We start from the raw sequence: 15,058 nt of genomic DNA on the forward strand, positions 1-15,058 counted from the left end.
AAGAAATTTCACATAGTTAGAAATACGAAAAAAAATTTTTGAACATTTAGCGGGGCGCGATATAATTCATGCCACAATCTTTATATCGCCTTGCATCCTAACGGGGTAAGTTTTGAACAAATATTATAAAAACAATAATATTAAGTTGCGTTCATCTATAAGTCAGAGCTAAACATTTTGTCTGCGTTCATAGTTCTATCATTATGCATTCTTTATTATTCTTCAATTTATTTATCTATTCTTTTTTAGTTTTACAATGCTTTACATTTTGTAACTCCGTTCTGACAGTAAACAATCACATAAACTTCTTTCGGCTTCTTTCCTTACTTCGTCGAAAGCCATCTCCGGGTTTACTATCAGCGGAGCAGATTGTACATATATTTATATATGTATATCATTGCTGTGACATTTATTCACAGTTGCGAGTTTTATACTAAAAAATAACCTACGGTCATTGAGGTTGAATTTATATCCTTGATTGAATTTATATCCTTGATTGAATTTATATCATTGAGGTTGAATTTATATCCTAATTTATATCCTTGCACCGGAACAAACACATGGCCAAGGACGCGGCCCTGAAGTACAAAAGAAGACCGGACTATATCCTCATAGTCCGGTCTTCTTTTGCCTGTTAGAAAAATATGTACAAATTTCAAAATCATCACTTTATATAGGTTGATTAGAAATATATGTAAAAACTTTAAATCTTTCTGCTGACAAATAACATTTATTGACACTTTTAATATTTTACCACACATTAAGTCATCCTGTATATAAAAATTAATCTCTTCTAGGCATAAACTGACAACTATTTCATTGATTTCATTCATGTTTTTAACCCTAAACATTCTAGACGATTCTTAAATAAATTATATTCCCTAATCACTACCATCTTCCCACTATAGATATCTAATATAGCCGGTGAGTAGCCCGTGTGCTTTGTTTTCTGACGAACTTAGCAAGCTACCGTGTTGGAGAAATGTCTTCACTGCTCATTCCTTTTTGCTCTTTTGCTCATTCCAACGTCATTCCTGCCGTGGGACTTCCATAGTTGGACATAAGTCTCCGGTTCGAAGCGACCAGCACTCTGATGACCTTCAGAGATATACTTTCAAACGTTTGTCGGTATATGGTCTTCGTTCCAGACCCTTAAAACACCAATGTCCATCTATTCTGCATTATGTGGCCTGCCCGCTATCACCTGTATACAGTATCCATATATAAACATTACAACAGAAAGACAATAAAACCCCTACCATTGCCACCAAATTGATATAATCACTGATCACATTAAACAAAGGGTAGGCAACTTGTGTCGAGAATTACACGTAGATTTTTAATTCTATAAATATATACATCACCCAATTTATTGTAATAAAACCTTTTATATGTATGAATAAACAAAAATATATATTGTGAATCTGTTTTCAAGAGTTTTTTTTATCAAAAAAACTTTATTTGCATGCGCACTACAACACTTAGGTCTCAGCCGAGAGCGTCGCGTTCGTTCTTCATGGTCAAGGCGATGACTTAGACATCACATACAATAAAGTGAAGCGAGCTAGCAATTTATTATACTAATGCAATTTAATTATCTGTTAAGGTGAAGTATGTACCTGATATGTAGAAGATGGTCGAAGTTATAATAATACCAAAGCCTTATAAACCACTAAACGAAACCACGTCGCACAGACCAATATCTTTTGCTAATTATGTAAAAAATAATTAAATAATTATTATTAATACGATCGAAACAATTATTGCAGATAGCAACACTATTTCTGACAAACAGTTTAGTTTTAGAGAGAAACGTTCAACCATAGATCAAGTCCACGGAATAACCACAACAACAGAAAAAGTCTTAGAAGGAAATAAAGTCTACCTTCAGTCTTTTTGGACGTATCTCAAACCTTTGATAAAGTCTAGCATACAGATCTAATACAGATTTCAAGAAGATTGCAACCAGAACAATTTGACGACGTTTTAGAATTTAATCTAATCTAGAAAATATTTCCAGTAAGGCACAGGTTAAATCTAGAAAGTGTTCCAAGTGCGCTCCTTTTGCCTACTGTACACTTGTGATATACAATTAAAAAACAACACAATAGCAACTTTTGCTGATAATGCAGCTATTGTGGCAATAGATGATACTCAACGAGAGTTAGTGCATTGGCAACAGCTATTAACACGGTATATATGACAAAATATGTCGAGTAAAACTAAATGAAATCAAATGTTTTCGTTAAAATTTAAAGTAAAAAAACAAGTTACCGTCCTGTATATATAAATAACCAGGCAATACTGCAAGAGAACTCAGCCAAATACTTAGACATGTCAATAAACGTGATGCATCGCTGGATAGGTTAGGTTTTATAGAAACGAGATGAATTAGAAATCCAGTACAAGAAGAAGTATTGGCTGCTTGGAAAACACTCTGTTTTATACAAAAAAATACTTATACCAATATGGATATATGGTATCCAGTTTTGGTGCTGTACCAAAAAAATTTACGTAGATATCATTCAGTGGTTCAATAACAAAGTGTTCAGGAGTATAGTAAGCGCAGCCAACATTAGAAACGACGATATACGTCAGAACCTTTTTCGAACGAACGGGGACTTTTTGTTCAATAATTTTATCGTTTAATTTTTATTACAATTCTCTCCTCACGTTCTTCACAATTTCTTCCATTCTAACCTCTTTCAAACATTACATCTTGTTTTCTTTTATTCATAACTTTTACACGTATCGCCTCTCTTTCTTCTCCACTATTTTGTTAGTATTACTCTATCGATTTTATTCGTATATCTATTTTAGCTTTACTTTTATGTTTCTGACTTTTATTAGTTTTTTATTTTTATTTACGATTTCTTTCATAATTTTGTCTTCTATTAGGGAAGCAATAGTTCCGCTTTCTAACTCTTCCTCAACCTCCACTTCATCTTTGTCTTGCGAATACGGAACAGTTCGTTATTGCGTGGACCACGGTATAGTCCACCGCTGGGTCACGGGTGCACGATATTCTCTCCCTGGACTTAAACCTGTGTAGGTACTTATCGAAGTCCTCGTGTCCCGCGAACATTTGGACCAGAACTGTGTTCAGATCCACTGTCCACCTGGATCTTTAGATGGAACCTGTCAGTAATATTAATAAGGAGCTCATGAACGAAGACTTCACCATCGTATGAATGTCAAGGCAAAAACGGAGCAAAGCGTACAGTCAAGACCTAGTGTGATAGTGATGTAACTAAAAAAGAACACAAAAATAAATAATGTGACTTCACCTTAACAGAGATAATAAGGAAAGTGTCAATGCACACATTTTTAATATGTTGTAATAAATTAATTTAAATCTAAATTACTTATTGGACTATAAGCTACATTTTTTTTATTGAAGCCTCCGCTATTGAGACCTCTCCTTCCACCCCTATTTTGTTGGGTACAGGGTTTTTTATTTCTTAACAATTTTTTCACATGAATTTTTTAATTTCGTCCTCGTCTTCCATAGCTCACAATATCTTTTTTTCTTCCTTCTATCATTCCATAATTCAATCTTTCTTTTCTCAATCATTCCATTCTTTTCATCTATCCTCAAACACTTCAATTGTATTTTCTATTGCAGTATCACAGCTTTATTTAGTTTATTATTTTTCTCATATACATCAATTTTAAATTTTTTATTTTAGTTTCAATAAATCTATCTTAATAAGATTATATAAGCTAGATTGTAATGTCTGTTGAGTATCTAAAAGTAGATACAATATAAAAACAAAAAAAAAACAAACACACGCGCACTATTGATCGTCGGCGGGAAATGTTTTTCGTCTGTTGTTTATTTAATGATAATCATAGAACCGAATTAATTAACATTTCTCGCGTGAATTACAAGGATTTTTATATAAAATTGCATCTACAATGTTATAGATATTCATTTATAGCAGAAAATTCACGAAGTCGACGTGTGAGATGGTTCGGTTTGTTTTTCTACAAATGTTTTATCTGATCGGCGTTCTGTCCAACCCTAGTGAGTGATGTTATGTTTTTATTATTCCGTAGTTATTAACACGTTCACTGCGGCTTGAGGTCGATTCAGCCTCATGGTAGACTTTGCATTGGTGCGGCGCGTAAAACTCGTGTTTTCTCTCTAGTGCGGCGGCTGTTTACACTCAACCGTATGAGGTATGACAATGAAAAATATAGCTTTCTTTATGTCTGCGAAGCATTGACTCAATATTGTAAAAAAATGATTGAAACATGAGGCAGAAAAGACCTCAACCGCACTACTAGGAAGTTCAGCTTGAGGCTGATTCGACCTCAGCCGCACCAGCTGAAAGTTCTTCAAAATTGAGCCCGCAGTGAACGTGTTAACTTTACTGTATATGCCACCATTTTAATTTTGATAAAAGCATTTTTATTGCATTTACAAGAACTGTGCTTATTTTGAATCTAGGGTCAATAATACAGCCTTGCAAGAGGAACGACGAAGCCTGTATGATTGAATCAGCTAACAAGGTAATACCTGTCATCGCAGCCGGTATCCCGTCGCTGAACGTGGACCCTATCGACCCTTTCCATCTGATGAAGTTCCAGGTTAACAACTCCAAGTTCTTCGTGAACGCGACGAATAATGAAATCACTGGATATAGGAGCTGCGTGTTCCAGAGTGTTAAGTGAGTATGTATATATGATGTGCCTAAAGGTTGTTTCCCTAAGATATTTTCAAATAAATTGTTATTCTAGCGGTTGCTTTCTCGGGAAATCAACTTGCAAATTGTTCCACACTCGTGCTGTGCGGAACATATAAATAAAGCTAGCATTAGTATGTCCTGGGATATAAGCGCCTGCAATATGTAAACATATTTAATTTTATACAATGCTAAACTAACATAATTATTTGCTGTTGGCGGGAATATTTGATATATATAACTGTTCTATATTAACATGTAAAATAAACCTTATTGCTCTAGTAATTAGATTCAAATTGTTTTAGATTCAATTGGGAGGCTTCATCGTTGCAACTTGAACTACTCTGCCCTTCGATAACAATTAGCGGCCATCTTGAAATCTCCGGAGAATTGCTGGGAGTCCCCGTCGAGGGAAATAATGAATACAAAATAACTTCCGGTTTGTGTTGATATATAGTTAACAGATAAAAATAGTATATTTCTTGCACGTGATAGAATAAATGTACAAGATACAAATGAAACAGAAAGAGCTAAATTACAAACAGAAGACGTAGCTCGAAGAATTGCTCGTGTAAATGGCAGTTGGAGGGGCAAGACGCTCGTTCACCCGTCAGCTGTCGGAGCTGTGAAGTTCTGGAATGGAAACAGACGATAGACGTGGCGTGGGAAACTCTCTGTTAGGTGTAAATATGACATAGAAGAAAGGATAGGAAGTCACTGTATGCGGGCAGCGAAAGTCCTAAGCCTTGCCGTGGCCGTCCATCACCTGCAATGATGATGAAAGGAGTAAAAAACAATGTGTATGTGATGTCAGGTCGGATGACGTGTCGCTTCAGGGGCCTTCGGAGTCGCGGGAGTTTAGGGTGGAGGCCCTAAACTCCCGCTAACTTCGGCGACTCTGAGGCAAACGATGGTTCGACGTGGTCTCGAACCATCGTGATAGTACCATGAGGGTTTCGAGGGTAGCGCATATGCGCATACCCCGGTAAGGGCTATCGAAGATAGCACGGCGCGAGGGAAGACCGCGTGGCGATCCCTGACCGGGAGATACCGCGGTCCCCCGTATAACGCATAGGGCGATCACCGGGGGGTTTAAGTGGGTAGGAATCCTACATACTTACATCCTTCCACTAGAGGCGGGGCATCTTGAAAGTCCGGAAGATTTTCCCCCTTAAACCAAAAAAAACGCTGCCTTTAAACAATTTACCACACTATGCCGACCAATGTACTATATGCGAATTGTTGATATCTCTTTACAATGTCCACATAAAATATTCTAATATGAAACACAAGATCAATTAATACTAATAACACTCTTATTAAACACAGGACAATATTCACTAACTTTGAATTGCAAGTTTGAAAAAGTCAAAGGCGCAGATGGTAAAACGCACATGAGAATAACAGACGTGATGAACTCCGGCGAGCTGCGCGGGCGCGTCGTCTTTGATTACGACGGCTTCAAGCCGAAGACGGTGCTGACGCGTGAGTTTATTTCTCCTTTAAAGTTTACAAAACATCCCTGGGCATTGCCACGTAGATAAAACAAGATGTATGGATGTAAATTAAACGTAAGATAAAATTAAAGAATAAAAATAAATAAAATGTACCTAGACCTTAGAGTAAGAAGATGATGGAAGAAAGGCGAGGAAAGAAAGAAGGTATAAAAGAGCAAAACGAAAGATATTGTGAAGGACGAAAGTAAAGAATGAAAGATATTGTGACGCGTGAAAGAGAGTGATAAATAAAGAAAAAAATTATTGAACAATAAAGTCCCTAATCCCAAAAAGTTAGGGGTACGAGAGGCCCCCAGTAGCGGGGGGATATAAAAAAAGGATGTATGGATGTATAGCGTTCATGTGAGAAAATCAACGCTTCGTGTAAGATGGTTTCTAAATATAATGCATGTGTTCTATCCAAAGATACAGAAAGTCCAGTATTACAATATTTAAATATGAAATTTCATTTGAAATAAAATAAATTAAAAGTCGCGACGTTTTTGTTTCAGCTGACGCGGCGGAACAGTTTAAGAAAAATTACGCAGAAATATTTTACATCTTGACAAGACCGAGCCTAGGGAAACGGAAATATGAATACATTTTTAAAAACGCAAACAAGTTGCTTGCGAGCGTGCCGTTCGATGATCTGTTCGTTGATTAGAGCTTCATCATCACAATGTGATGTTCATTGATTTAGTTTTTAATCATCGGGGTATATTTTATATAATATGATGGGAATATTTAATGAAATAAAAGAATTTTTTAACAAAGAATGTATTTAATTTTAATTTCTGTTGACAGATGTCACTCAGTACGTGTCCGCCATCTTGTTTCAATACTAACTATTTAGACAAACTTCGCACCGTCAGCAGTTGTGTGGCGGAGCAATACAAAAGCTAAATAATAAATAATAATAAAACATTAAATACAGATTCTTAACCCTTTCCACTCCAATGTCGAGTGTCACTCGACACTGATTTTGTTCCACAAGCTCCACTGTCGAGTGATACTCGACATGGTGTAATACTTCTTTTTGCGGAAAATTTTAAAACAGGAAAGATTTTTGTTACTAAAATGTTTGAATCACGAATGAATGAAACATATTCTAGAATCGCAAGGTACTATAATTCAATTAAATTTTATCGATGCTACATAACATGCCTTGGAGTAGAAAGGGTTAATATTATTACGCTGTCAGACAATATCAAACATGGCGGCCGTCGATTGTAACACATGTTGTCTTCCGCCAAGTACGCCGGGAGCTACAGTCCGGTGACATTGTAATAATAATATTTCCCCAGGAATTCTAGAGCTTCACTGACTTAAGAGAGATTTTAGGCTACATGCCCTTCGCGGCCTTACACCGGCGGAATCTGCAAATGCCACTTGGACAGCAATTCAAGCCAGGTCAAAAAAAGAACGCGCGTAAATCAACCAATATTTCGCTTACACTCACTGACATATCAGAAAAAATGGCTGAATAGAAGATATGATTTTTTATTTTAATTGAACGTGGTTTATAACTGCCAGCACACCACCAAACAAATCAACCATTAAATACATAAAGTTAATTGAAATATTTCAACAATTAGAAGAAACATTAAAAGGTATGACTTAATTAAATACAAGAATTTAATATCTTTTTTTTTTAAATAAGGCACAATATTAAAAGAGAAATTAATCTCTGGCGACAGTTGAAGAATCGTTTATTCAAAAAAATACAATACAGTCAATTATTCTTTGAACAATATGTATTACACAGTATGTAATACAATGAATAATATACTTTATTGAATAATATATTGTATCAAATAAACATAATCTTATTTTTTACCCCATCTCATATATAACCTATCCATAGAAATTATAATTAAAACATTATATATATCTTTTGAATATTTAACTAAAAATATATGTATAAGTATGTTAATGTAAGGTACATTTGTATATACATCCCTGTTGGTGGCGCTCCGGCAGCCGTGCATGTCTTGATACACCTACTCATGCTTTTAACACATTGTCTGCCACTCGTATTGTAATATATATAGATAGATAAAAAAAGAAATTATGGCACAATATATAATAATTCAAAATTAAAGTCAAAGTTACAATCGTCTATCATCGTCCGCTTAAAATAAATTTACGTTATTTATTAGCGCGCCATCTACCGGGAACAACTGACAACGAACTCAGTGCGGTTTGTTCTTTATTTAAATATTTGAATTAATCTTTACAGGAAACAAACATCGAACTAGAGTAATACACTTCATAAACAAGCACTTATCTTTTAAATATATTTTAAATCAGAAATGAGCAACATTTAAACATGTTTTTGCAGCCCGCCTAGGAATTCGAAAATTGAATTTTTTTTGTCGACTTTCTCCTATCAAAAATAAAAGGAACAGGAAACAAATTCAGGAAACGTCAATGTAGCTGTCACATGCGAAATGTTTAGAAAAGAATCCATTAGAACGAGTATCCAAATTATTGTTTTGGCATTGCAAAGGTTTTATACTGCAGCTGGCTTGCAAGACAATTGACAACGTGATTTTAATACTTTCAAATATCAAAATTATCACATTCTATAATGTTCGTTGACTACTATAAAAGCCAATACTGGGGGAACTTTAGGCCAGTTTACATCCTGAAGAGAAGGAAAAAGCAGCAGTGGGCAGAGTCGCTGCCAGTTTCGTTGTCGGAACTCTAGAACATTAAAAGTCGCATTTTTATTGAGAACAATACTAAACCAAAATAATCTATCTGTGGCGAGTTACTCGCACAGCGACTTGTTCAAACAGGTAAAACAATCCCAAGCGTTTGATTTTTTATTCTAAATTTGTAGATAAAAACTTTACTTTTTATTTTTCTTCGTTAATTCTTGTTTATAATAAAGACAATTGATATGTAACTTTACGTGCCAATTTTAAAATTTAAATTGACCTCTTCATTAAAAAGGTTGTTCACCCCTGTTTTAAATCCTTATATTGTCATTAAATACTGTTATGGGTTTGTAAATATTGTTTAAAGCATGGATGCACAGACCGCGGCCCGCCGGTCGAATACTGGTGGCCCGCCGACAGCAAAAATAATACTCTCGTACATTCGAAAAATATTGAATTCTATTCCAGAATAAAACCAAAAAAAATTTAATTACCTATACTTCTGGCGGCCGGCCCGCCATCAGTTCATGATTTGCCCGAGTGGCCGCTAGTTTTAATAAGTCTGTGCAACCATGTTTTAAAGAGTCCACGAGATGGCGGTGTTCGTCATCCTGCATCGCGCTATTAAGAACGCATTCGTAATATACATAAGAGACAAGGATGTTGCGTCCTCGCCTTCGAGCCGGCTCGGTTCTCGCAACTCCGCGGAGTGCGAGGGCCGAGGCAACTAACCTAACCAACTTCTTGGGCCTCTTTCGCGGGGTCGCGGGTCGACCCTCGGGTCAGGAAAAATTGAAACCCCGTACAATAAAATGCTAATTCGATATTCATATCGACCGTAATTAGGTCAATAAATGTATGATTTTAACGACTTAGCATTTAAATACACAATTATAATTAATGTTTGATAAATAAAATCGGTAGAAATGAGTTTTATTTTAAACAAGCTGACCCCACAGACTTCGTGCTGTCAAAAAGATTTGTAATGTTTCAGTTTTTTGTTCCTACCTATTTTATAGTCGGAGCAAAAAATTCTCCCGAACATAACCGTTACCCTGGTGATATATATATATATATATATATAAAACGTTTGTATGGAAAAAAGAAAAAGGCTGTTTTTAGGGTTTCTGTGGCAATTATTCCAATTTTTTGCACAACGCATTTTGCGATTCATTTTTATCTTCAAGATTTGTATTTTTTTAAACCTTAGTAAAAACATTTTTTTTAGTCTGTTTAAATAGATACTACAGTTGTTTAGTTCATCAAGACTACAACAGATGGCGCTTGTAGTTGTTAACACCGCTGCACGCTTAATTCCTTACGACTTATATGAGCAAATCGTTTGTCTATTCCTTTAAATCAGGGCTTCTTAAATTATGAGTCGAGAGATTTTAATGTCAAATATTTATATATACCATTTTATAACATCACTAGAGTTGGCGGAAAACAGTGGACTTGCAGCGTCTAGACACGCGCATCTGTTGAAGATTTCAAACTAATATAAATATAATTTTATAATTTTTTGTGCAATTTATAATTTTAAGATTTTTGTATGTTTCTTGAGTTCTAAAACTACATATTTTCATATGTATATGTATATTGTTACCTAATAAATAAATCATCAAAAAAAATATTTATTTTTCTTTTATATTTGTATGGGGTCGTCAAGAAACTCGCAATCATAAATGGGGTAGTGAAAGACAAAAGTTTAAGAAGCCCTGCTTTAAATAGTTCACATATCCTTTCGCTCTGTGATCTCATATCCGAGGAAGCTGTATAAAATCTTAGGCCTAACAGCACAAACATCTTGAAAAACAATACAGTACATTTATTGCCTTATTGCAGAGTATAAGTGCTGAAACACTCATCCCAACAGCAACTCTACTGTTGTCCGTTCATCGCAAGCAATAGCACGTGCAATGTCTTAAAAAAACATACTGTCGACCGACTGAAACATAAATTGCGAAAGCTGTCAGGCTTCTTGTCTGTCTTGTCTGTTCTTCGCGACCAGCGATGGCAATTCGAGATAGGATCAGCATCCTTACTTACATTGATGAGTGGTCCGCGTTGCCGTCCAATATACCAATACCTCCTTTTGCGTCGTTGTTACGTTCCAAAAAAACACGACGCAAATTGAAACGCCGCAAAGTGAATTAAGATTATCTATAACAAACCGTGTAAAGATCGAAGATAGGTTCCATTTTAATCCAATTTAATTGTTAAATCTAAGACACACATTTGTGTGTCTTAGATTTAACAATTAAATTAAGATACATTATTAATCCTTGAATTGATTTATTAATATTTAGAAATTATATATTCAGTTTCGTTTGGAAATTGTTTAATGTTACCAAAAAAAATCTTTTGAACTTTTTAAAGGGTGAAGAATGTAATTAAACGGTTTTATTTAGTTCGACCCGAACGAAATTTGTTTGGGTCAAAATTAGAAATTGAAATTTAAGCACCTTCCCTTTGTTAGATTGATCTGAAATTTGGTACACACATTAAATTTAGATGACAATACAATATGATCAATATCATTATAAATCTAAGATTACATATTTTTCCTTAACCCCCTCAATATGGGTATCAAATGAAAGGGCTAGTAAAACACGATGATTATGTCAAAATTTAAAATTCAAGATGGACGCCGTTCCAATATGGCGGACTAGGTACATATTTTTCCACAACCACCACAATATGGGTATCAAAAAACCGTTTAACTTAAAAGTTTTTTAAATGTATTTTATATATTTTTTTCCCATATGTTTGTACTTATATGATGTCTATGTTAGAGATATAAGTACTTATTGTTATCCAAGTTAAAAAGTAACACTTGTTAAGCGACTGCTTGCTAGAACAAAGGCCTATAGGTTGTTTCCTTTGAGCCACTTTATAGATAAGACATACTTTTTTATTTCTTTACTCTTCTTTCATTCTACAATTCTCTAACATTCTTCTACGTACTAATTTCCTTACCTCACAATTTTTAATTTTAATTCTTATACTTTTTTAATACAGATTATCACATTTTATTTTATCCTGGTCTTTGACGGTGGCTTTGCAGCGACCACCTATCGGCAGATATGACTTATATCATTTATTTATACCTACGTCTCCAAGATGTGGCAGAGAGCGTCCACAGTACGTCACCATCCCGAGCGGTCTTGAGCCTCGCGCTTTACTTCGCTTCGCGTCATTCCAACTGCCTTCACTTCTGCATTGATCGTCCGTCAGGTTTGCTTCGGGCGGTCACGTCTTCGCTTTCCTTGAGAATTCCATTCCAGGGCTTGCCTTGGTATGTGATCAGGGTCCCTTCGGAGCGTGTGGCCTAATCAGTTCCACTTGCGACTTTTGATCCGCTGGTCGACCGCAGCGTTTCCAAAGATCTACATTGGAGAGTTCCTCAGGCCAGTATATACCGAGGATACATCAAAGACAGTTGTTAATAAAGACTTGGGGCCGATGCCGTTTCGCATCCATATTTACATGTTATAGTTTTAGGGGGAGGGGGAGGGGGGGTAAATAAAAGAGCGCGGTGCTATTCAAAGTTAGTTTAATTGCAAAGGGCCGCCCGGCCGCGGCGGACGGGCAGCGCGTGGAAGCGCCCGTCGCTCGCCGTCTCTCTAACCACTATTGTCTAATAAAAATATTGCGATTAAATTCGTTTACAGCCGCCGCCGTCAGTGTCCGCCCTCTGTTCCGAACGGAACACGCGCGTTGCGTCGCAGCTCTGCGCTTAAAATGCATACGAATTCAATATATGTGTACAGTACAAAAATGTTTGGTCCTATATATATCCATGCTCACGCTACGGGGCCGACCTGCGCGCCGGCGCAGGGAATATCTACATGCAATTTCATTTTATTAAAATTAACCGCAAACAACTTAAATATATAACAAAAACCTTAAACTTAAATCAACTTTACACATTTTATATTATTATATAAATTTTACAACACAGCCTAGTTAAAAAACTACATAAAGAAATCTATACCAAATAGCATAAACAAATGTAAAGAGATTCCGATATTTAAAAACAAACATGTTAAGGAGTTTGGTTTTAAACATAGTTGATACAATGTCATTATTAAAAATAAAAAAAAACTAAACACAATTTGATTCGTGTTCATTACAGATCGGCCCCTGATTCCCGGAGGTGCTGACGTACCACCTCCACGTCGGCTAAGCCAAACCGGCTATATCTTCCGTGTTTACTGCAGAAGCAGTTTTCGTCTAGATTTCAGATTTTTTTTTAAACTTTGCGGTCCCGCCTTGAAAATAGACTAGGTTTCATTTAAATATCATTGCTAATGTACAACTACAGGGAAAGCATCCTTAGGCTTGTCCGGGAACGAATTTGACAGTTTTGAAAGCGAAGACCCCTTGAATTTCGGACCTCTCGTCTACCTTTGAATTTTTTCGAATTACATTTCCCGAAAAAAATAAAACCGGCCGCCTAACTTCATTAGTGAGGTGCGAAACACATCGAAATTCAAACTGAATAAATTCCCGCCACGGAGGCAACCCTCACGCCCCCCCACAAAGCAACAAGCTCGCTACACACACAATACGAACGATACAATATTAAAGTCATGCAAAAATACTTTCTATATAACTGCTATCCTTGTACGCAGCCGTCGCGCGGCTGAAAAAGGGGGGGAGGTAGTAGTTACACCCCCCCCCCTCCACCCTCCACAAATACACTACCCGCACAATTTGCGCATGAAAATAGAAAACACACGGAGCGTTCGTCTCAGCTATATACAAGCGTCTCACTCTGTGAAACTAACGCGTGATTTTTTAAGACATTTTGAATTCAGTGCCTAGATAAATGGTACTGGACCAGGTCAATAAAATAACCTTATGTTTTTTTAATTAGTAGTTCAATAACTTTCAATTCTTTATAATGAACTGTTCGTTTGGCGAACTTTTTAAACGCCCCCTCAACCCCCTCCCCCTCACAAGTCTAATATCGTAAAATCCGTTCATAGCTGATCTCTACTCAGCAAAAGGTATATCTTTACTTAATTTCAAATCTCAAAGCCTTATGCTTTCAGAGATATCGCGATGAGTCAGTACATATTAATCTCTCGTATTTAGATATGCAATTATTCCGTCCGTCATTTGATTCAGCTTATAACAATTACGGAAATAACTTGTACTTTATTTTATTTTTACTTCTTCATATCGGCCGACAGAACGCCCCTGCAAGAATAACCCCCCTCCCCCCGGCCCCGCGAAAAATCGCCACGTCGACCGATCCCGTAACCCCTCATTGGCACCCATGCCGCGTATACTGGCTGGTCGCAGACTTGCTACATCATAATTAACATTGACTTTTATGGTAAAAAAGTTTGAGTAACTCTGACCTAGGTGATCTAAGAGGATCCAGAATGAGCCTTCTAGCTTGATCGCAACAGAGGTTCAGGTCAAGCGGCTGAGTAAATAATTGACGCTGCATGGGTAACCCCTCCACTAAACGCCCGAGGACATGGGGGATATCGCTGGATGCCCTATATCTTGCAGTGGGCGTCTCATATGATGACAATGACACCAACAGACTGTACTGCCAGAAGTTACACCCGACTTTGGTGATCTTCGGCCTTGCAGTAGACGTCTACCGGCTATGATGATGACTCAATGTTCACTACAAAGCCGTGATAAAGACAGTTTGTAACAAAGCGAAAGACTGGGGTGTGGTGAAAAAAAATAAAACAAATAAAATAGCAGTGCATTTAATAAAATAAAAAAAAAACACTGAGCATAAAGCGGCGCAGGTTACGGGTCATCGGGTGCAGGAGACAATTTCAGAGTGCATACAGTTAATAACAATTAATTTGTCTCATTTAGTGTTGCCCCCACAAGCGCTCCCCGCTCCCGACCCCGGGGGGGCGTCACCGGCTCACACTTCACAATCTAAGAGGCGCACATTCAACTTTCAACTCTATACAAAAATACTATTTATATATCCCGAGCAAAACTACTATATGTATCTCCGAGCGCCGGCAACCCCCCCCCCCCACCCCCTGCACCGCCTATACGAACAGAAACAATGAAAGTAATAAAGGAAATCGAGCCGCCTCGCGCGACGCACACGAGAATACTCCAAATTAGAGTTCGTCAATCTTACACGAGCTGCATGCCTTCGCCGTGGACCAAAGCAAAGTAATTTATTTCAATATCTTCATTGTTTGACAAATTTCGGTAA

At 36.8% G+C, this 15,058-nt stretch overlaps 1 protein-coding gene across 1 annotated transcript; it reads left to right on the forward strand.

The window, feature by feature from the left end:
- The first annotated feature begins 4,459 nt into the window (after nucleotides 1-4,459).
- LOC137926361 (putative beta-carotene-binding protein) lies at nucleotides 4,460-6,914 on the forward strand. Its single transcript, XM_068769964.1, has 4 exons — nucleotides 4,460-4,673; nucleotides 4,994-5,127; nucleotides 6,018-6,173; nucleotides 6,697-6,914. The coding sequence occupies exons 1-4, from the start codon at nucleotides 4,495-4,497 to the stop codon at nucleotides 6,846-6,848; spliced, it is 621 nt and encodes a 206-aa protein (XP_068626065.1). The 5' UTR covers nucleotides 4,460-4,494; the 3' UTR covers nucleotides 6,849-6,914.
- The last annotated feature ends 8,144 nt before the right edge of the window (nucleotides 6,915-15,058 follow it).

Source organism: Battus philenor, unplaced genomic scaffold (assembly GCF_028537555.1).
Source record: "Battus philenor isolate CCGP_79_NKW_IND1 unplaced genomic scaffold, ilBatPhil1.0.hap1 SCAF_29, whole genome shotgun sequence".
NCBI lineage: Eukaryota > Metazoa > Arthropoda > Insecta > Lepidoptera > Papilionidae > Battus > Battus philenor.